Here is a 24,157-nt window from a genome sequence, read left to right on the forward strand (position 1 = left end):
GGCCTCTTCAGTTCAGTTACTTTACTCTTCAGCTCTAGGATTTCTGTCAAGCTCCTTAAAATAACTTAATTAAAAATAATGTCCATCATTAGGCTCGCTTTTCTGAACACTCAGTTCCATAGAGAGGTAGAGAACTTTGCTAGGGAGAAGTATGCCATTGTGTGCTGGCTTTGAAGTTTTCAACAGCTGGCCTGACTCCGGCCTCTGCTTCCTGAGTATGTGTGTGTGAGTGTTCGTGTGTTGCATGTGTGTGTGAGTCTATTCCTGATTATCTGGCTGGCCCCATGCTGTGCCCTGAATTCTATAAGGCACTTATCACCCTAGAACTAGAAGCTAAATTAAACCCTTTATTCTCTTCCCTCTTTTTTCTTTTTCATTCTTTTTTGAGACAGATCTCACTACTTAGCCCTGACCAGCCTCGAATTGGCTGTGTAGACCAAAGCTGGCCACAACTCATCGAGTGAGGGCCTCAGCCATCAAGTGTTGGGATTTAAGGGTACACTACACAAGAACTAACTTGCTTATTACCAAGGATTTTATCACAGAACAGAAGAGAAACTAATATACGATTCATCTGTATCGTGTGCTTATGTGACAATATGTTGATTACACTCCTTGTTCTCTTAAGTGTTCTCTGAATGTATTTTGAATGGACTCTTTAATTTTTTCGTTCAATTGGCCACATGGGCCCTGACCATGTAACTTTTCTTCATTGTTTTTCTCTGGTGAGGTGTCAAATTTTTACGTTGATTTTAATATCTCAAATCATTTTGTTAAAGTTGACTCTTAGGAAATTTATTATAGGAATTTTTAATTTGTATGTGTGACTGAAGTCCTTCACACACTCCCTATGGCTCATTGCTTTTACTTGTTTATTTAGCAACTTGGTAAGACCATTCTTAGTAACATTTGTTTCCCTTACATTGTGCTTGCTAGATCAGCCTGTCTTAAATACCCCATGTCAAATACATTCCTTCAGGGGATCCCTTGCCCTGGGTGACCCTGTTTTATAAGCAGCCTTTGACTCCATTTTGAACATTATATAAACAACACCATCTGTCCAGAAGTATCATGAGACAGAGACTGATCACTTATTTCTAAGAGAACAACCCTAAAAAAAAAAATCATCAGAATTAATTGGGAGCACCTGAGCATATCAGGGAAATGAAACCGTGGACCTAAGAAAGGTGGAACACCCTCATCTGGACCCCCAAAAAAGAAGACACCTAACACTGTGGAGCTCTGACAACCAGTCTCCTGGCCACCAGTTTGTGCATCTGGGGACTGACAAAGGACTCCTTACTGTCCCAGGGGCCTCAGTTCAGCTCAGCTCAGTCAGTCACCACGGCTGACATAGCGGCCTACTTAGATGGCCCACTCATTCTCTACTCTGGCTTCCTTGTTTCAACAACTCAACTTGACCCTAAGACTCAGCTCTGACTTGTCACCCTACAATCCTCCTGCACCCACACGTAGACTTTGCCCATCTGCCTTCTGCCTCTGCCTATATGCAGTAGCCCTCTTTGAACTTTGCTGTGATGTCTTTAACCCTTTGGTAGCCCTTCTTCTTCTTCTTCTTCTTCTTCTTCTTCTTCTTCTTCTTCTTCTTCTTCTTCTTCTTCCTCTTCTTCTCCTCCTCTTCCTCCTCCTCCTCCTTCTTCTACTACTACTACTACTGTACCACACACACACACACACACACAGTGGGATGTGTGACCCAAGAGTTAATATTAACAAAGATTAGAGTAAAAGAACCTGTGTTTGCTAATCATCATCTATCAAGGGAAACAGGAATGATTTTACAAATGATTGACAACAAACTGAATGTAGCTTGTGAACCTACTGTTACTCCGTAAGTTCTGATGCTGTGGAAAGTCGCAAACGTGTCTGTGTCTCTGACACAGTGTACTTACTACTCAAGGACCGTACTGGCGATGCAGGTCTGCAGCTGCCTTGACTCACTCTGGGTAACAGTGGTTTTCTGTGCTCTTTGTTTTCCTGGTCTGTCCTGCTGTGGTGTCACCACCAGATGTTAGTCTCCTCTAACTGGTAACTAATATACTCTGGGGCATAATATGATTCACAGCCTAGTTCAGTTAAATTTAGGCAGTCTATGCAGGGACTTTTTTGAGTTCAGTCTTGAAGTATGCTCTGACCCTGAGACCTGCCATGGCTGTCTCTTCCCTGGGTCTATGGTAAATTCGCTCACCTGCTGTAGCCTGTTGGCCCTAGAGAGCTCCTCCTACTGACTACCACCCAAGTATGCCCTATTTGCAAGAACATCCTTAGTTTTTACCTACAGTCTGTTTCAAATAAAGTCAATTCCTACAGAGACAATGTCAGAGTCCAGTTCTTAGCCTCTGCCTGGGCAGAATCTCTGAGCCAATACTTTACAGCTGGGGATGGAGGGGGAAGCCTCCCCTCAGAGAGACTCTTCAGCTTTATGGGTATGACTCTGAGAGGGAACCATGGTTCTTTTAGCCTAAGGTTGCTTACCCAGACGTTGAACTCCCAGCCTATAAGTGCCCGCTGGGATAGCAGGAAATGAGAGGTAGCTAATTTGTCCTATCTCTTAGCCACACTTAATTTGAATTTACTTTCTCATTGTATAGCCATTTCCTCCAAACTGGAATATCTACCTTGCCCCAGAAATGAATAGAGGAGGGGTCATAAGTTCCAGGAAGATAAAAAGAAAAAAGTCTACAGTCTCACTAAATGTGTAGAGGCTCCAGAAGTTACATGATTCCCAGACTGCTCCACTGGGATAAATAAGCAATAAGAGACTGCTGGCAGAGACAAAAGAGGCTCTTCAGTGGAGCTGACTTCCAGTTGGACAGGGAGCTCTGAGGATGCAGCTTTCTTGAATTACGCCCCATGCTGGGGTTGTGGTTGTGGTCACTCGTGTTCCTGTAAAGCTCCACTCAGGTTTCTGTAAGTAAACCAAATAACCTTAGAGGTTCACCACGCTAGATTTGGGTGGAATCATTTCTGTGGCCTGGTGATTAGGGCCCTCTCTGCAGTGGAGAAGGCACTTGCCACATGTCCCTTTGCAGCTTCTCAACATATGATAGAGGTGACGAGTTAGACAGACAGCCTGCCACTCCCAGAGAAACACCTAGTCCTTTACTGGGCTCTGAGGGTGAGGCAGTGTGGGGCTCTTGACCCCACTTACAGGAGTGAGTCTCTGTTGGGCTAGCCTGTGGAGATGGGTAGCATGTCATGACCCCAGGAATACTGACGCAGAGGTTCTGAAGCTGCTTTTAGCCAAGGGTCAGCAGATTTTCTTGAATAACCATTGCAGTATTCACTGTATTCCCTTTGGGCGATTTCAAGAAACTTCAAGGACTACTTAAAAATTGTTTACTTATTTTTATTTAAAAAAAAATCATACAGTGTATTTTGATCATGTTTTTTCCTCCCCCAACTCCTCCCAGATACTCCCCACCTCCCAACCCACTCAGTTTCATATTCTCTCTCTCAAAAATCCAAAACAAACAGAAATGAAAATCAAAAGAAACAAACAAATAAAATTGTTTAAACTGAGAGTGAATCCATGAAAGCTTACTTGCTGGCTTGCTGGGAATCCGTTTAAAGGCATAGCCCTTATCTTAGACTTGCTAACCATCCAGTGCAGAACAAATCCCTACGTGGAGATAGTATAATTTTAGTGTACTATGAAACAGCTAAGCACAATGCCATAAGTGAACATCTAGGAGAATCTCTGAACTCAGTCCATAGAGGTGAGTTCTGAAAAAGAGACATTATTACAGAGTCCGAGATGAGATGGGGAGAGTTCTGCAGACAGAGAAAGGCAAGTTCAGGGTATAGAGAAGATAGAGATAGAGAATGAGACAGGAGAGTACCCAACGAGAGAAGTTGGAAAATTGAAAACAATATAGACACAAGGCCTGGCCATGCAAGTGAGAGCTGGCAACTTGAGCTGGTACTGGGTGACTCTGGGATACACAGTTCTCACACTGATCAGTGGAGTTCTGACAAGTTATTAGTCTAATTCTGGTAAAACATTCCACTATCCGGTCCACTGTCACAGTTACAAGTTCAAGACTTTAAGCTTCCTTTGATTGTCTTTTAAGTATAGATTTAAAGGTGTTTCTCATTATGCTAAATTGCTATCCATCCTTTCTTCTGGATAGAGGAAAGACGCTCCTCTTGCCCCTTCTGCTCTGGGTTTCTGTCTTCCCTGAGTTCACTTAAGGAGTCCTTCGGCTCATAGTTTAGCAAGCCTTTCCTATGATGACACAAATATGATATCTACTACCTTTTTCTACAATATGGATTTCAGTATAGACTACAAGTTAACATGCCTAAAATCCAATCTCTTTTTGTAAACTGAAAAGGATTCTTGTAAGCTTCAGAAATCCTCTCATGGGTCAAACGGACTTCAGGTAAGTGCCCCTGTCAACCAACAGCCTGATTTTCCCACCTATTGCCTATTCCAGGGTGGTGGGATTCTGTAGTAGAACCCGACTAAGGCTATTCAGTACTTTCTATTCCTGAATGAGGGATACACACATAACCTTTATATTTCCATATGCCTAAAACAGCTCAATAGCTGGGCCACTTCCTAACCTCCACATGGTTAAACTGTATTTCCATATTCCCAATTCATCACTTATTAAAACCTACATTTTGGCTGCCCCAGGCCTAGACCTACAGCCTTCTCAGGCTGCACTCCCTAACACCAACACGACAACGGCTATGCTTTCTGTCTTCTGCACCCTCAGGTGTGGTGTCTCTCTTCCTTCTCCAGCATGGAGTCTCACCTCTGTCTCCCTGGCCATTGGCCACTGGCAACTTTATTTACCAATCAAAACCAACTGGGGGCAGGGTCTCTCAGTCTTACCTGTGGGACACTGCAGATGGGTTTGGGGGGAGCCTAATTAGCATGAAGATAGAAGCAGCTACAGATTCCTCCCCATTCCCTACTTCTGGGATTCCCCTTCCCCCAACTTCCAAGACCATGTACACCTAAGAAAAATATTTTCTCCCTAACTTACTTAACCTTATCTTTGGCCTCCGATGTGTATATGTATTTCAGTAATCTGCCAAACCCAGGTACTTCCTTGAGATCTGCATCCAGAATGACAGCTCCAGAAGGACTTCCCGAAGGTGCTCTGGTCTAGCCTCTCAGACTGCTTCAACAGGGCCTGCACTTTCCTAGATACAGATATTCTTACAAATCCCGGACAGCAATGAAACAGCCAGCTCTCCTAGGACTTGGCCAATTTTCTTAGGGGTCCCCAAAGATAACGTTGCCCCAGTAAGCAGGAAGTAGTTTAAAGAACACTATGGCTTCACTTCTGCCCCATGATCATCCCTTCCTGGTTTGTAATTAAACCAGAAGGGAGGAATGTTAGCTTACAGGTGATTATGCTAGGCTTCTCCCAGGGACCTACCAGTGGCTGACATCATCACCTGCTGTCTTTACCTGCTACTGCCAGGCATGAGGTGAGGTATAAAAGGGCTGCTCACTGAGATACCAAATCTTTTGCATTCAGACTCCATCTTAGAGAACCTGACCTAAGGTTAAACTCAAGTTAACTAACAGACTAGCACCTAGCACCAGTTTCCAAGCTACCCCTCAAAAAGACCTGTGTCTAGCACTAGTTTGCAGGTTATTCCCCAACAATTCTGCACCTCCAGGTTACAAACCTGCCCCTGACACTTCACTTCCTAACAACCACCCATCAGGAGGAAAGCAGAAGTTTATGGTTTGGCTCCCAACACCAGCAGGTTATGTTAAAGGCCATAATGGCCCTCCAATCAGATGTGTACCAGGCTAGATACCCCTTTCTTGCCTCTATAAATGCCTGCCTGAAACTGGGCTGGGACCCCCTCCTGTTCTCCTTCAGAGACAGCTGTGTGGCCCAAGATTGAGCTTGAATAAAGAGACCTTAATCTGACTGCATGATATTCAGCTCCTCCGTGGTTTTCTGGGAGTTCAGGATTCCTGGCACACCATTCACTTCCCTCTCTTTCTCTCTTTCTTTCCTTCCCCCTTCTCTGCTCCAGTCTGTCTGGCTCTACCCCTTCGTTTCCTCCCCTTCCCCCCAAATAAACCCCCTTTATTCCAGGTCTGCCGAATAGCATGGGCCCACCAGGGTACATCCCCCTTCACTGCGTTATATTTCATAACAGAAAGACTGTGAAACAATTAAGAACTCAGAGCTGGAGGAGTGGGGGAGGGGAACGTCCATCATCCAAAAATTATCACAGAAGATTTGAGAGAGATGGTGTGTGTGGTGGGGGGAGAGGGAGGTTAGAGTGATGAGGATGTCTGCCTAGGTGACAGGTGTTTGCAGGGAAGTGTGAAGTGTCTGCCAGTCCACGCTGTGAGGCTCCTCTCTGTGGCTTACTATGGTCAGGTTCCCTTTAAAGGTCCCAGAGGAGATTAGGATTCAGACCAGTAAACACTGGTCACCTCACAGTTTAGTTTGCCTTCCTGTAAAAGATTTTGTTGTACTGTTGTATGCAGTCATTTGAAAACCCATTTTTTAAAAAAGCATTTGGAAAGCCTCTCTATAAAGCAGTTCATATTAATTTTTGATTAATTCAAAGACCTCTAAAGATAAATTTGACTTCACAGAATTGTCACCTTCTCAGCAGACAATAGCCGATTTATGATTTAAACATCCACAGGACCAAAGGCACTCTTTACTTGGCACCTCTGTAGTCAAACACATACTACAGATTAGTTTTTATTAGCCAAAATTATTTATTACACCTTGATCGCTTATTTTTAAAAATGGATCCTTACTTCCTACGAAGACATAAACATGAGGAGCAATGGCTATGCCAAGGGAACTTCCTTGTTTTTAGCAAATTTCGGCTTTGCACTTCAAAGCAAAGCAAACGTGGTAAGATTATCAGAGATTAAATTCAAGGGCGCTTCCATATTCTGAAAACCCATCTCTGTCCAACAAGATTAACTTCTCCCAAAGGATTGTCAATGGTGAGCATTCAACAAAAGTGGGGCAGGGAGGGCGTGGGTGGGTGGAAGGGACCAACCCAAACCAAATAAAATTCAACCAACAAAACTCAGCACCTGGGGCAGCTAAAATTCTCATACACTTAATTAGGCACGTATCCAAACCACGGATCCAGAAATAAGCGTAAAGGGGCTGTTTAAGCAACTAAATTATTTGTTTACTTATTCTTTATTTATTGAGATATCACCTCCCTCGGTAGCCCAGGCTGGCCTTGAATTCCAGGAATTCTCCAGCTTCTGGAGGGCTGAGATTGGGACAGTCACCCTCGAGTCCCTCTGGAATTCCTTTTTTTTTTTTTTTTTTTTAAACTACATTAGATAAAGATTTATTTAAAACAGCAAAGATCCAACATGTTCAGAGACCCGGGGAATTTCTGTCCCACAAAGAACAGCTGGCAGCATCTGCTTGGGATATCCCAGGTTCCATCCGAAAGCGTCCTAGGCCCCTGCAGGCTGCGTGGGGACCGAGGCGCGGCCAACCCCCGCCAGCCTCGCACATGCACTCGCACACGTAGGCGGGAGCCGCGGGCGGTCCTGCGCCCCGCACACAGGCTGGCGGCATCTGGGCGATGAGCCCAGGCACGTACCGGGGCGGGGCCAACCGGCCCGGCTGCGTTTCCACCCGCAGCAGGTAGCACTGCGCCCAGAGCAGGAGTACTGGGCTGTCCGTCGGCCAGAGAGGGTCAGGCTCTACTGCTCTCAGGCACCTGCCTTTTTCTGAGCTCCGGAACGCAGCCAAGACCGAATAAAGGAAATTACACAGTAATCGGAGATCGGGTGTCTGAGCAGCGCCTTGGATAAAATCCACTCATGACAGGTAAGAATAAAAATGATTCCCGAACCGCTGAAGGGTGTGAACACAAAGCCCCAGGAGGCGTTCAGAGGACGGGTGTGGTGAAATGTCGTTTTTATCTGACAGGAGACTATTTAGGATCATATGCTACAGATTGCTCTAACTAGAAAATGACCCTGGATAACAGGTTCAAAGCTTATGTAAAGGAAGGAAGTAAGAGCAAGGTGGTCTGGGGCAGACTTAAAACACCACAATCCTTTCTTTCTTTCTTTCTTTCTTTCTTTCTTTCTTTCTTTCTTTCTTTCTTTCTTTCTTTCTTTCTTTCACTTTTTAAATCCCAGCTAGCAATATGCTTGAGGTTTATTGAATTAAACTTTAAAGAAAGAGAACCCCCCTCCGGCCCCTCATTTTTCTTTTCTCCAACTCTTTACTTGACATTCTTGCCTTAGAACTTTGAACTTTTCACACCTCTTATCGAAGCTTAGAGGAGGAAGTAAGATTCAGAATGGTAATCGTAAGGTTTAACCATGTCTGTTACGCCGTTAATTCCAACAGCTCTGAGAAAGCTACACGCATCTTTATGTAAGCCTTTTATATGTCAAGTGCTCTGTCATACAATACACCTCCGATCACTTCAATGTCTCTGTATTCAGAGAATTGAAGTTTTAGATCAAACTCAAAACCCACTAAGCAGCTTTAGAAACACTCGTTTGTAGCTTGCCACTCTCTTCCAAGTCACCTCACTTTTGTCAAATGACACCTGGCCTTCCATTTTCTGCTCATTGTGTTGTCCTCTGTGCTCTTTAAACATTCTGCAATGGGGAAAGCAGTATGTGCTGTGGACTGATGGTTAGAGCTGTAGGCTCTAAAGTCACTGCAGCCCAGAATCTATAATATGCAAAGTGAGACACAAACATGACTTTATAGAGGTTATGAACATCCAAAATGCCAGCATTACATCTAGCATGTAGGATTATTCATCAGACATCTGTGTCATTTAGACTCAAACTTTGCAAAGCACTTCAGCCACAGTCAGCCACGGTAATGGGTCACCATTTTCAGTTCTAGGCCAGTGACACCAAACAAAATATGTTAATTCCTTTTGCCATATTTTTGTCAAGGGAGAGTAATACTAGTCATCCATTTATAGCAGCACCAGAGAACAGGGAGGCACAAATATCCTTGCCGGGAGAGAAATGCTCTGGATACCAGAGCAGGGTTATAAAAGCACTGTAGAGAAATTCAAGATGGTGGGCAATACTAGGAAGGAGCGGCTGGCTGTATCTGGAGTCTAGTGTACTAGGAAGGAGCGGCTGGCTGTGTCTGGAATCTACTATTCCAGGTGACTTTTCTGAGAAACCACATATAGGTACTTAATTTCCCTGACCACTCCGTTCTGAACCATTGCTCATGTGTCATTTCCCCAGACTGCTACATATAATTAACAGAATAACAAATATTTGGAAACTACATAAACTTCAAGTTTTCAACTAAAGCTAATTTGTTAAACATATTTGTAAAATCTGTGAGCTGAGAATATTAAGGAACCACTTTATTCTAAAATGTCACCTCTAGAGCTGTCTATACTTAAATGTGGGTGCACACTGACTCATGGTGTACTTTGGATTAATGTCACTACACTGTTCCAAATGGCTACATATTTGTAACCAATCACTGGTTCATCCTAAGATTAAAAACAGCTCCCTAAGTTAAATTCACTTTGCTTAGGATTTAACCCCAGGATACAGGACAAGGCTCCCACTGGTTATATAACGGGTGAGTGAAGCTAGGTTTCAGGGCTGGAGTTTGGCACAGCGGGGGCATGTTTGCCTACTATACATGTGAGGCCTAGGTTTGATCCTCATGTCACACTGTTACCTCTAGGTGTAGGGATACAGTGACCTCCTTCCCCATCTTTTTTTTTTTTAAAGACGACATGTATGTAGCCCTTTTGTATCCCACAGTGGCCTAGACTCACTTTGTATTGAAAGCTGGGCTGGGATTCCTGATTATCCTAGCTCTGCTTCCCAAGTGCAGTCCCAGATTCCACTTCTTATGTTTGTATCTTTTTAGACTTTCTGATTTTTTTAAACTTAGAATATGAAAAAGAGAAAAAGAATCAAGTATTTAAAAAATGTTTTTAAAATACTAAAACAAAGTGATATATGAACTAGAAAGATATGCGTATAAGCTGGAAGGTTTGTGGTGTTTATTCGGAAGTTTCTAAAATTCACAATTGCATAAGATACTTTTTTTTTTTAAAGCTGGCAAAGTAAAGAAACATCAGGTAATGTATGACTATCTATAAAATGCACCTGCATATTAATGTCATGTACCAATCTCAAACCAAATTAATATCAAAACAAACCAGACATGTTCTGAAACCTAAGATTCTTTGACATGCCACATGGTTCCCTGAGAGTGTGGAAACTCTTGTCTCAGCCCTAGCTTTCCTTCATCTGCCAATGGGAACAGATTAGACATGCATGCAGGAGCCTGAACCCCCACAACAGTATGATCATGTTTCATAATCTGCTTCACTTATTCCATTCATACTGCAAATACTGAAGGTTTATGCTTTATATTTTAATAGACTCATACATTTATAATGGCAAATTTCTAAAAAAATTCTCTTTACAATGCAATATTATGATTTGTCATTATTTAACATGACATTTGGGGACACATAATACATTAAAAAATGGCAATAAAATGAATGTAGAAATGTACAATCTAATTCTTATAAAGAACTTAAATTTTTGAGAAATCATTTTATGAGCTGGAAATGTTGAAACAGATGTTATTTAAACATAAAAGCTGACCCAAGGGGGCCTGGTCCACAGAAGATGTTTATTTGATATAACAAAACAGTACAGTTAGTGTTAGACCCAACCACAAAGAGCAAGGGAATGAAAAATTTATACAATGTACATAGAAAAAAACAGGATGTTTACTATGACAACTCTATATTCCTAAAATAATGCTTCTAAAATTACTCAATTATTGAAATCTATATGAAAAAAGGATGTTAATAGCGACAAAGTGCATAAAACCAAACATATTTTCAACAAATAACATACTAGGCAATTTTGCTAACAATGCATGATTTTTTTTTGTTGTTGTTTACAGTATGCTCAATGTCTTTACACCAACAGAGCGGGCAGAACATTTATGTTTAATATCAATTACACAATATTAGCATAAGCTTCCACAACTACATAGGACTGTTTTCTTTTGAGCCAGTAAAGAAACACCAGATAACTTCTCTGAATTGAGAATTTTATCCAAATAAATGCCACATACCTTCCAGATATAAGCATCTCTCTCTATATCATGTAAATGGCTTTGCCCATATAAAGAAACCATACAGCGTAAGAATCATTATAAGATCAACAGCGTCATGATCCAGGCTTAACAATTCCATAGGCCAAAAAAAATTTCTTCTTAAAAACTAGTTTTATAAATGCAGAATATATTGCATGAGTAACTGCTGGTATTTTTAAGAAAATATATTGTGCAATTGTGGCTACCATGTACTGCTGGCAAAGCATTATTCTCATGTAAAACATGAAAAAAAATGAGTAAAAAATTTTCAACTGCCTATGATCAGGATGAAGATTTACTGCCTTCTTAAAAAATTATATTGGCATTTCATTAAAAATAATTCAATAAGGGACAAACTCCCTCACCAAAAATAAATAAATAAAAAGGTGCATTTTCAATGACACTCCAGCAATGCAATGGTGAGACGCTGAGGAGCTGTGAGTGTGCTGTGTGTGATCTGTCGTTCAGAGAACATACGAAACAGCATCAAGGAAATGAAGTAGAAAGCGGATCAAAACTAAACTGAGTTTGTGCGGTATTGTAGCCAGGCTTCTAAAATTAGATATAGAAAATATAAATAGACTGCTGAGCCACCAGTGTCCAAAAATAACCAACAGAAACAAAAAACCCAACAAACAACAACAACAACTGAACAAAGAAACTAACAATCAAAAGGAATGAGATTAGGAAAAGCTCAGTTAACTTGATCCAAAGCTCTGAGTAGCTCCTCCCCCTGCAGGAGGTTTCTGCTGCCTTGTATGGGAGCATTGACTTCACAATCGTAACTGGTCAGCTGTGGTAGCCCACTCTCGTCCATTGATTGCCCCAGCAGTCTACATGCTAAGTCTGAAAAACAAGGAGATGCCTAGTATCATTACATTGATCAAGCGCTTATTATTGTGCAGTAGGTATTAGGTAAAATAAAACAAGCCTCTAGAAGGGTTTTTAGTCCCCTGGGCAAGCCCTCAGCTATGTAAACAAGTAAGTGTAGTCAAGTTTATGTCTCCTGTCAGAGTGTTTACACAAAGTGTGCTCTGAAATGCCTAATCCCTGAGCTGCAGGCAGCAGACAATGCACTGCATGTATCCTTTCCTTTATTTCTCTCTGAGACAGGGTTTCACTTGGTATTTGTAGTCCTTGTTGGTCTGGATCTCATTTACAGACCAGGCTGGCTCAAACTCAGAGATCCACTGCCTCTGGCTCCCAAGTGCTGGGACTAAAGGCGTAACTCACCACTGTCTAGTCACTTTAATCTTTCTAAGGACCCCAAATCACTGTCACTTGGGGAACAACTCTAAATTTTTTTTTTAATATTCAAACTTTTCTTGTGTTGGCTAAGAGGAGAAAGAATACACTAACCAGAAGGTATTAAAATAATTGTCTTTTGCTCCATTTCATCCTGATCACTAGATATGTATCCTTTCACTCGTTTCCAAGAAAGTGACGTAGCAGGTGCACGGTCACCTGGTTGCTGCAATAATGTTCCCTAAAAAGAATGAAGTCAATATTTAGTATATTGTATTTTTTAACAATAAAAAACTTTGCAATCAGTATATATTTAATAGCAACCAAAAACCAGTTCTTAAACAATACTCTAAAATTTTAACTTTTTTCTTCTAAATAATTTTCATTTACTCTTATAATAGCAACAACAAAAGTACTTCTTACCCATTAACATTCCTTTGTTTTTTGTTTTTCGAGACATGGTTTCTCTGTGTAGCCCTGGCTGTCCTGGAACTCATTCTGTAGACCAGGCTGGCCTCGAACTCAGAATCCGCCTGCCTCTGCCTCCCGAGTGCTGGGATTAAAGGTATGCACCACCACTGCCTGGCCCCATTAATATGCCTATCCATAAGACATATTAAGACATTGTTATGTGTTTTAAAATACTTTCCACTTAGCCAGGCAGTGGTGGCACACACTTTTAATCCCAGCACTCGGGAGGCAGAGGCAGAGGCAGATGGATTTCTGAGTTCGAGGCCAGCCTGGTCTACAGAGTGAGTTCCAGGACAGTCAGGGCTAAACAGAGAAACCCTGTCTCAAAAAACCAGAAACAAAAAAACCCAAAATACTTTCCACTCACTCTGTTCTAGCAATATGCTAGCTTCAACTATCTCTAAAACACAGTGCTTCTTTTAAAAATATTTTAGATGTATTTTTATATGTATGGGTATTTTGCCTGCATGTATGTCTGGACACCACATATGTAGTGCCAGCAGAGGCCAGAGAGCATATTAGACTTGCTGGATCTGGCGTTACAGAGGGCTGTGATCCACATTTTGGGTACTGGGATTTGAACCTAGGTTCCTCAGAAGAGCAATCAGTACTCCTGACTGCTGACCCATGTCTCCAGCCCCAGTGCTTCTGTAAGAAGAAACAAAAACTTACAGAGAAGAGAACGAGAGTGGAGGGGATACTGAGGATATTTCCTCTATATTTATCTATCATGTTTAGTTTTTAACACCAGAATTTATTAAATATAAGTTTTAAAAAAAAAGTCCAATGATAACTTTCGAAAGTCCAACTTTAGTATTTATTTGAACACAATGCACCACTCACACTTACAATTCCCGCTGCTTGAAAAAGGGAGCCATCATGTTCCATTTTTCGCTTCCTCTGAGCATTCTGCAAAGCTATTGTCTTTGGGTTTAATTCTTCCTCAGGAACAGTATTTCTGGAAAAGAAAAAAATTATTTTATATAAAACCACTGTTGTTTAGTGGACTTATATTTTGGGGACTACTGACATACAAGATAATTCATTTCTGCAGAGTATTTTCAATTTATAAATGTTTCAGCTGGACACAAAACTACACACCTATAATTCCTGTTTGAATCCAGCCTGGCTACATTTTAATTTTAAAGCTAGCCTTGACTACATAGTGAGACCTTGTCTCAAAAACAGAACAACAACCAAACAAGATTTATGTTTACCTTAACCTCATTTTAACACTCAAGGATGATATGACAGTTAGGTACCTTTTTCTCATTTTATAAATAAGAAATTGAGGGCAGTTAGGGAGTTTGTCTCACTGCTAATTGATTACAAGCCTGGCCTTCACATTCCTGTCTCTTCAGTGACCTTTGTATTCTGCTAGTTTGACCTCAGTACTGATCAATATGTCTGAGCTGCTGTATCTGAAATTAATCGTATGCAACAAGGAACCACTATGAAGTCAATTAAGCTTGTTTGTTTTGTTTTCTTCAATAGAAAGCCAAGTAAATGGCTAAGTCATATTCATCTATGACTAACTCCTCTATAAATGTGGGCTTTAAATTATAAAATACTTATAAGCCACACAGTGTATAGACAAGCTGGTTTAAAATTTTTATGCAAGCATGTGATGTTCATGAAATATATCAGTTTATAATGTAAATATCACCTCTGGTTGTACATCTATTTATTTGGTGAGTGTGCACACCACCACACCAAGTCTTGGTTTTAAGCTTATAATTCTCCTGACTCTGCTGCCTGAGAGACAAGACTAAAGGCATATATTACTATACCCAACTAAAAATATTGAATTCATCTAAAGCCCCATACCTTTTTTTCTGGCTTAAGAAAAAGGCAAGCCTGTCCTAGCCCTTCAGGTGATATATACAGGGGAACAGAACTCCCTGCAGTCCTTCCTTCTGCTATCAGCCACAGCTTGCTCTGTCTAGACATAATACAGGAGGAGCCATTTTTCTTCCATTCACTAATTAGTGAAAAATATTTTCCTTGCCTCAAATCTAAAACATGTCAAATACCATTACATATTATATACAGAAATTCTAAATATTTGTTCAAGAATTGCTTCATTCTATAGAAACAATATTTAAGTCAGGCTAGGACTCTTGTTAGATCTAATAAAAGCTTATTTTCTTTGTAATAGTAAGATAAACTATGTAATAGTATATGTATGTAAACTATAGTAGTAAGTAATGTTGCAATTATACACAAGATTTCAGAAAGAAGGCCAGCAAATATCCATATTTACCAATGAGAACTAAAGATCACCAGCTGTAATCTGGGATGAAAAAGAACCATGTAGATGAAGGGTTTTTCTTCAGGTTAGCTTACAAAAGTCCCAGGTTAGGAGGACCTAAGCAGGGAAGATAGCTATTTCCCATTCTGAACAGCAGCATGAAGAGAATCCTGGCACTTATAGAACTTACTGGCTGGACTTTATTTTTAGAGATGTTGGAAGACATCCCTCTGACCTTCTACACTGGACAGTTGATAGGATTGTTTGAGAGAGAGAGAAGTTAGAACATTCCCACTTAGAAACTGGCTTTTGACTGTTTTAATTCCTTAAAGTGCATGTCAGAAAGTTGGCTCTATGTTTAGAAACCATTTAACATCGCATATATACTAGAACACAGCAGAATTATGTTCCATATAAATACCTTTGATTCAAAGTGACAGACAGGTTAAGACTCCTTGGATGAGCTGTGTCTGTCTGTTCTACGACTCTCTCTCCTGCTCTGTCTGGGGAGGCTGTCCGACTGTGAGCACCACTGTATGCTGATGCCTTAGCAGTGGTCGTCATTTCTTGAGGTACTTGGGTAGAAGATGGCGATGCAATCAATATTTTAATGTCTTCTATATTGTCCTTCGGCACTGTTTTTGATTCATCGGTGGTGGTGGCGGCAGTGGCAGTTGTGGTGGCAGTGGCAGTGATGGTGGGTTTCTGTAACTGGGTCTGCTGGAACCCTGTAACTGTGCTCACACTTGGAGGGCTTGGAGAATTGCTCTCTAATGGTGACAACTGATCGAAGGAACGTAGCTGGAAGTCATCATCCATCGGGATATAGGGAGCCAGCATTTCCAAGTCTAAGTCAGCGTCCTAGCAAACAGTAAGTAATGCAGGAGTGTTTATAATGACCAGCCTGTCAAAAGGAAAACCAGTTTAACCTAGTTACCTAAAGTACAAAACAAGCAAGGTAACAAACATACCTGAGTTGAAAATGGATTCTTTGCCTCCGTGTCTTCAGCAAACAGTTTTTCCACCAGTTCCAACTTGAATACATTGACCATATCGCTATCCACATCAAAGCAATATTCACTGGGGCTGTTAGGCTGTGAAAAGTTAGGAGTCTTTACTTTTTCCTGAAGAAGTTCTCTGTTTGCATAAAGTTTTATCTAACTAAAAATTACAATGAAAAGATTTGTTTAGTTGATGTGGTGGTGCACACCTCTAATGCCAGCACTCACTCAAGAGGCACAGGCAGAAGAATCTCTGTAAGCTTGAGGCTATCCTGGTCTACAATGTGAGTGCCAGGCCAAAAAGGGCTACATAGCAAGACCCTGTCTCAAAAATAAAATAAAACCAAAATAAGATCAGCCAACAAATGTTGTCAACCCAACCCCAGATTTGTTTATTCTACAGAATAACATTCACCCAACAATTCAGATATCACAATGGTACATAAGTATCCAATTAATTACATGATATTTTCACCATAATCTTAATATGCCTGTTCTATTAGATATTTTAGAGGATACTCTATTATGTTAGGAGTTATAGGCAAGAGTTTCAATAATGAATATGGTAGCTGGGTAGACTGAGCATAAAACTTTACTTTTCTTCATTTTTCATTACATTTACTTTATTAGATCAATGACAAAATGAATCACATACTTCTGTGCTGGGCCAAGCATCAGAGCAAAAAAATACATTCTCAACCTTGGTTTTCAGATATTATATTATATTGTTTAACTTACATCTAGTAGTTTTAATCCATATCAGTTTAATGGAGAATCAATACTTATTTGCATTTCACTAACCACCTTACGACGATGAGATCCGAGCTGGTCTGCTCACGAGCACAGCCGTAACAGTAGACGGCTCTGCAATGGACCTGTTCTGGACTTGGAAACAGCTATTTATGACACCTTCTGCCCTGGTCCAGCCTCGATATTAAAAACCATTTCTGATGAGTTTTGAGTTCTATCGATATCAGGCATTTATTTCTGACCTTTTCTTAGATCATGGTACCAACCTCAGGTGAACTTTGTCTAGTGCTTCCATCAGAAGGACTTGCTGGCTGATCTTGAATCTGGGGCATGGTAAAAGAAAGTTCCAGTGACTCTGGACTTGACTCTAATTTTAATGCAACCTCTTGATTGAGTGCAGGATCAGCACTACTTCGAAGTGGCTTTGGAGTTTCAGAGGCCGGTAATGGAGACATTGCCAGATTTATATTTAATTTTTCATTAGAAGAGGGGAACATTACATCATTATATAATGGAACATCTTCAAGTTGTTGATCTTCAGTTTCTGTGTCTGCAAAGGAAAGTGTTCGTCAATCTAGAGAACATCAGGACTTTAACATTCATAGATATTTTCTGCTTTTTACAAGATCTGTGATTCACTCAGCTTGTTTACTTGGAAAGTTTATAGATATTACAGTATGCCCATTAAGTATAAGTTATCTTTTTAGTCCACGACTGATAGGAGTAGTAGGTGTACTTTCAACCTTTTTATATGCTTAATCTGAAGTAACAGTTTTCATTTTCATGTTTGCTTTTATGGTACAGCTGCTTTGTTCAACCCTTTGGCATTTACCCAATTACTGTAATGCAATTTAATTCTACAGAATGGTGCAGTGAGGTGGCTGGGAGGAAATTAAGAGGGCATCAAGAAATACCTTCGGTATACTCTGAGCTTTAATTCCCAAAAAAGAACATAAAAATAAAAGCAGGAAAGCTGTATTTCAGAAACAAGCATTAAACAGAACACTTTTGAGAAGACTATTAAAAATAAAGCATGTAAGCATCATTCAAATGGTTGAGCCAAGAGACGCAACATAGTGCAGCTCAACTGGGGTTGGAAGCAGCAGGCACAGCTGAGGAGGTGGACAGAATAACTAAGCACTTACCATCACTGCCAAAATCCAGAGATATGATTGTGTCCCCAGCAGCCGGAGCTAGCAGAGTTAGAGCGTCAGGTTCTTTCTTCAGCTTATCAAAAAGGCAGCTTGTGTCTTCTGATTCAACTTTGGTGAAGAGCTGAGTCATTTTCATATCTGAAGATTCAACTGGTTTGAGGACAGATTCTGTTTGTTGAAGGGAGAAAATCAAGTCGTGCTGAATAATACCACTGTCAAAAAAGGAGAGATTAGTATTTATACATGAGCACTTGAAACAGTGACAGTAGGGGACAACAAATGACCTTGTCTCTCAAAATACGATTTATGTAGTAAAAGTATTCTAACATTCCTTGAGATGACTAATCTTTCATGCATACTTGCGACATTTCTTTTTCCCCCAGTGCTGAGGATTGAGCCCAAGCCTTTGCTCATGCTGCAAGTGTTCTACTAGTGAGGAATATTTGTTTTAAAACACCAATATGAAGATAAAAACATAAACAAAATTTACTAATTAAAATATTCTAATTATTTAAACTGAAACAGCATTGAGAAGAGGCAATGACAAGAACATGTACAGTTCAAGTGCACAAAATAACTGTTTTTCATTAATACACACGGTCTACGGATAATCTTAGAATACAGTAATGGCCACAGTCTTTATGAGGGTTACATGTTTTCTTGGTGGAAATAATATAGCGATAGATAGGAAAGAACGAGAAATGATGGGAAGCCACTCAGCTTCATGTCTGGCATCAAGGTAATCCAGTTAACATATTATATACTCAATATATGAAGTGAGCGAAGAGTACAAAGACATACGAATAAAACACTTGTCTTCAAGTAGTTTCTAATTCAATGTGAAATAGATAAGCAAACAATTTCAATATACTGTGAACATTGTTAAAATGAAGAAAGGCTGTTTCACAAAAAGGCTAATAAGCAAAACTTGGGATCAAGTAACAATCATGAGGGAGACAAGAAAAACAGTTTTACATAGAGGCAAATATCACAAAAGAACTCTTTGGCATGAAGATGATTCTTTAAGATTACAAGTGGCAAGGCATTAAGTTTGATCTTAGCACTAAAAATATCTCCCTGAAAGAAACAACAACAAAAACTAAAAGTTTTAAGACCAAAAAATGGCCAAAGTGGGGTAACCAGCATTTGGTGGCATCTGTGCAAGTTGTGCTGGAGACTTCGGGTACAGCCCTGCAATCCCACATAGCAGGTAAGCTGTGAATTCAAGGCTGGACTGGGCTACAGTGAGTTCCAGGCCAGCTAAGTCTACTCAGTGAGACAGGGTAGAGAGGATGGAGCATAAGAAAATGAACTAACCACAGTACACTCTGCCTGGCAAGCAGATTAGAATGTTTTGGGAATGAAGAGGAATTAAACTGAAATAACTTGCAGAGTTCATAAGCATAAAATAAAGCCCCAGGTCACATTACACAGCCTGTCACAAAGATGGTCATTTAACCTTCATTAGAATCTTCTTGGCTCCATGAAACTGAACTAGGAAAATTGATCCACAGACTGATAAATAAATGATATTATTTTGTGGGATCACTAGCACAACTGGCTTGAGAAGATGGGTCGTGTATAAATCATAATCCAGTAGAAAAAGAAAGGTAAAAACAAAACTCAGTTTTTATTTATTTTTCTTTTCAAGACAGGGTTTCTCTGTGTATCCCTGGCTGTCCTGAAACTCATTCTGTTGGCCAGGTTGGTCTTGAACTCATGGAGAGTCTCTGCCTCCCAAGTGCTGCAATTAAAGGTGTGCACTACCACTGCCTGGCAATTTTATCTCTTCTTAATAAAGGCACAGTAAATCCAAAGAGTTACTACTTTTTCTCACAGAAGTGTCTCTTCCAGGCTTACCTTACAACATAATTCACACACACAATGCACTGTGGCTGAGAGTTCTTCGTATTATATATGACAGTTGCTTGAGTTTCAACCCAGACATATCCACCTCGTTTGGCAAGCATCCTGTACTGTCCTGTGGTGACTTGTCCTTTAGTAAACACTAGAGATAAGAAAGCACCACAAAGAAAATGTAACTGAATTTTCAATCAAGTAAGTGTCAAACGTAGATTGTTACATTTTGTTTTGTTTAAAGACAGGGTCTTTCTGTGTAGCCCTGGCTGTCCTGAACCCCCTATGTAGACCAGGCTGGCCTTAAACTCACAAAGATCCACCCGTCTGTCTTTGGAGTGCTCGGGGCGTAGGGGTAGGCAGGGGTAATGGTATGTGCTACCATGCCTGGCTGGATCACTATTTTGTTTTTAAAAGAAGAGATATTTAAATAATGTATTTTATTACTTAAAATAATTTTGACTGTTTAAGCTGGTAGAGAAGCCCAAACACACCTGAAAATAAACTCCAAAGTAAAACTCTTATCTTACTGCAAAAGGACAAAAGCCAGAAGTTAGGGAGAGGGTAGCTGCAGTTCCTTTAATGGTCACACTGTCGGGACTAGAGACTAAGCACAGGGCACATTCAAGAAAATAGTACAACTGTTTCCTTAAGCAGCAGAGAACCAAACCACTCTACAGAAATTTGAATGTGTAAGCTGACATTGTACTGTAGCCTTCCAGCAACTCATGCAGTCTAAATCAGCTCCTGGCTGAGGAGGCTGCAGTAAACCAGTCATGATGATGCTATCGTGAGTACCCAGGCTCTGACTGCAATTTGGGCAAGTCACACTAATTCAGTGATATTCAATACCTCAATCACATTTGGAAGTCATTTAGGTCCAGATTAAACAGGCAAGTGAGAAATTATGAACTTTAACTTACTTTGGGACCTTAGACTTCATCTGAGAAAAAAACATCAGAAACTTAGCATATGTCAAGAGTGTCAGATATTACATGTGTATAACACTCATCTCATTCACTGATTCATGGAACAAATGCTCTATCTTCTATTGACCAACCACTGATTTCACGACATATGTGTATAGAGAAAAATCTATGATATTTGACTTTTATTTATTTCTATATTTAAGATTCTAGGGAAGTTTTATGTATTATTAAGTGAAAAGCTGTAAGAAAACAGTAATTTCGTGATGAAAATGTCTTATGAAGAGCCTGGCGACTGGGTGGCATTTTAACTAGAAAGTTAGAGATACAAACAGTGAGACAGCAGGGCTTAAGCATTATGACTATCTCCTTGAGCTCTTCTGCTGTACTTACTATCATGGTGAGTCTTGGTCAGATGATCAGAGTCCAAAGCATGATAATATTCATAAATTGATCGGCCCAAAAGTTCTTCTGGCTCATAACCCATCAACTCAGTAATTCTGTTACAAAACAAAACAAAATTATTCTTCACTTAATAAATTTAAAACTCACCCTTAACAATTCTACACTTAGTATAATATCTAGCCTTTCTATGTCGTTTAGATCCATCTTTCATAGCTGACTCTTATCCTTTTCACTCAAAATAATGACCTATCTTAAAAAACATTTTATTATACATACAATTGGCATCAAAGCAAGATATGAATAAATATCGATAATGCTAAATTAAATGACAAAAATTCCAAAGTCAGTCATAATTAGCTTAAAATATAGTTTAAATCTCTAGTAGCATGTTTCATAGAGCTAAATTGTTTACCTGACAATTTTTAGGCCCATTGGCAAGGCCTCACTTTAAAAGCTCCACTGTCATTAAGCCAAGGACATTCATACTAAATGGAAAGTAAAGGAATAATAACCATTGTCATGTTTTAGAGGATAAGTCTTTTTTGAGGATAAGTCTTTTACTTGGCTTTAATATTAATTCTATGAGAATTAATTTCAGATGACAGAATGGCATCTAATTGAGTATGGGCTGGAAAATAATTCCAGTAGCCTGTCTGGTCCCTGGCAGTTCCTTTAGGGAGGAAAATTCAAGCTGATTCCACATGAACCTGTGGGACCCCATGAGGACATACTTAATGAGAAAGGCAAGGCTGTACTCCATATACTACGCCAACTACAAACGTTTTCCTCTGAAGTCTTTCTAGGAGCAAACATGAAGCAAGAGTGAGACTGCTAGGCTTAGATTTCAATGGCCTTTAAAAAAAAAAAAAAAAAACAAAAAACAAAAAAACCTGAGATGCTGGTAAAAATATCTTACCCAAAACACAAGCAAAAAGAAACCATCTAACCATAGAATGGGCATAAGCAAGGTATGCTCATAACAGTATGTTAAATAATATAGCTTGTGCTGTCCCAGTTTAAGATCTGCCATTTACTCTAAAACCAACAAAACAGATTTTTTTAAAACATACACCCACACTTCTTCACAAAGGGACACACCAAAACACATCAACACTAGGTGGCAGCACTACAAATGAAAATAAACTGCTTTAAAAATATTTGTTTTCCCTCTCTATTCAAGAATGGTAGTAGAGACAGAATCTAGGGACTCACAAATAAATGCTAGACAAAAGCCACTCCTCCCCCTACCCGGTGGTGAGTGACAGACCCTGGGGTCTTGTGTATGCTAGGCTTTCTGGTTAATTTTTTTTTCCTAGGAATTTCTTGTATCCACAACCTCTCAGAATGAAGATATGGAAAAAATTGCCCAATTACAAAAATCTTATATAACATTTCTAATATCTAGGGCCACCAAAATGGGCCAGCAGGTAAAGTCACCTGCTGCCAAACCTGACTAGTATAGGCAAGTGGAGGGAAAGAATTCAGGAGATGCAGGCAAGAGGATCAGATAAATGAAGATTATGTATACTGAGTCTTAGGATCTTTTGACTCAACCACACATCAACCAGTATTTCTCAATCTGAGGAATGTTGCCTATTAAAGGACATTGAGAAATCAAAATAGACATAGCAGACAAACTGATTTCATGTATGTTGGGGAAAGTAAGAGAAAACAGACTAAAGTTTAAAGAACTACACAGTAATTCAGTACCAAAAGAGGGTAAGAGACCCAGAAAATTAACTGTTTCCGTGTTGGGCATTGATCACCAGGCCTTGCACACACTCTGTAAGCACTGTACCAGTCACTTTTCCAGTTCTTACAAAGGTTGCTCTCATTGGATTAGAAAACTTGTATTCTAAAGCAACTGTATAATACAGCATTTGTCCACATCTCACATCTGAAGGGGAGAGATCATCATTTCTATGAACACAGCCAATTCTCAAATATATGTGCCAAATGATTATACCTGTGCATTACTAAGTAAAATAAACATCTATTTGTGGAGAGTCTTGATATTAGAAGTTTTAATGTCATCATCTTTTCTTTATTTGCTTTGTATGAATGCATGTGTGTAGGTACGTGTCCACTTCATGTCACTGCATGAAGGTAGAGGTCAGAGGACAGTGTGTAGGAGTTGGATCTCTTCTTCAATCACACAGGTCCCAGGGACTGAACTCATGCTGTCAAGTTTGGAAGCAGGTGCCTTTACCTGCTGGCCCTAGGTAGACTAGGACATTAGAAATATGATTTAAGATTTTCTTAAAATTGAGCAATTTTCTTTCCCCCCATGTTGAAAATGACTCTGTTGGGTTATATAGATGCAAGAAATTCCTAGGGGGGAAAAAAATCTAACCAGAAAACAAGAGTCTCCTGGTGTTGAATTATCATTAAGCTGGCTGTCTTTTAACTGATGTCATGATCGTTGTGTAGATTTTCTGATAAAACCAGAGGAGAATGCCACTACTTTCTCACTTTGACTCCTTCGCTTTTCTTTCTCTCCCACCTGCCCAAGTTTCTGTTACAGAAATTTAAGATATGCCCTTCACTTCCACCACCACACCTTTACATACTGGCAAGAAACACCATCATACAGTTCTTAGTTTTTCTCTCTTCCTTGTATTAAGGTTGACACCAGCGATACGTATTCTGGACCTAAAACAAATTCCCAAAGGCCTCACAACAGATTTTTGAGGTCTGACTCTTTTAGGTAAAGATTGCCAGTTTTACATCACCATTCTCACTTTGAATTCGAGCCAGAAAGAAATCCAGTATTGTGTGATTTCAGTCAGTGCTCTGTCAATACTTCTTTGTCTAAAGCACGAAGAATTATCTAAATGCTAAGAACTTAAAATTGGTGTTTCCATAAAATTATTATGTTAACTACCTCAAGTAGGAGGTAAAAAAGTTATGTGCTCGCTGGTTGCAGTGGCACATGCCTGTAATCCCAGCACTTGGGATAGAGGCAGGTGGA

The 24,157-nt window shown here is 40.0% G+C and overlaps 1 protein-coding gene and 1 long non-coding RNA gene across 5 annotated transcripts in view; one reads left to right on the plus strand and one right to left on the minus strand.

Moving 5' to 3' along the window:
- The first annotated feature begins 7,368 nt into the window (after positions 1–7,368).
- The window catches only part of LOC143437100 (uncharacterized), a 32,311-nt gene continuing 15,522 nt past the window's right edge, over positions 7,369–24,157 (plus strand). Inside the window, exon 1 of the long non-coding RNA XR_013106769.1 lies at positions 7,369–7,826. This is a non-coding gene — a long non-coding RNA (uncharacterized LOC143437100). The remainder of the gene's footprint in view (positions 7,827–24,157) is intronic.
- Hif1a (hypoxia inducible factor 1 subunit alpha) overlaps positions 10,634–24,157 on the minus strand; it is a 46,830-nt gene continuing 33,306 nt past the window's right edge. For 2 of the 4 annotated variants that reach the window (XM_076922009.1, XM_076922008.1), the window contains exons 7-15: positions 21,175–21,281; positions 19,859–20,006; positions 17,990–18,210; positions 17,111–17,394; positions 16,065–16,187; positions 15,515–15,954; positions 13,692–13,800; positions 12,486–12,612; positions 10,634–11,972 (exon numbers count right to left, since the gene is read on the minus strand). In XM_076922009.1, coding sequence (XP_076778124.1) covers positions 11,821–11,972; positions 12,486–12,612; positions 13,692–13,800; positions 15,515–15,954; positions 16,065–16,187; positions 17,111–17,394; positions 17,990–18,210; positions 19,859–20,006; positions 21,175–21,281 — 1,711 coding nt within the window. In that variant the 3' untranslated portion in view covers positions 10,634–11,820. Of the gene's footprint in view, positions 11,973–12,485; positions 12,613–13,685; positions 13,801–15,514; positions 15,955–16,064; positions 16,188–17,110; positions 17,395–17,989; positions 18,211–19,858; positions 20,007–21,174; positions 21,282–24,157 lie in introns of all 4 variants that reach the window. The other 2 variants (XM_076922006.1, XM_076922007.1) reach the window with 1 other exon arrangement.

Source organism: Arvicanthis niloticus, chromosome 23, assembly GCF_011762505.2.
Source record: "Arvicanthis niloticus isolate mArvNil1 chromosome 23, mArvNil1.pat.X, whole genome shotgun sequence".
NCBI classification, from domain to species: Eukaryota; Metazoa; Chordata; class Mammalia; order Rodentia; family Muridae; genus Arvicanthis; species Arvicanthis niloticus.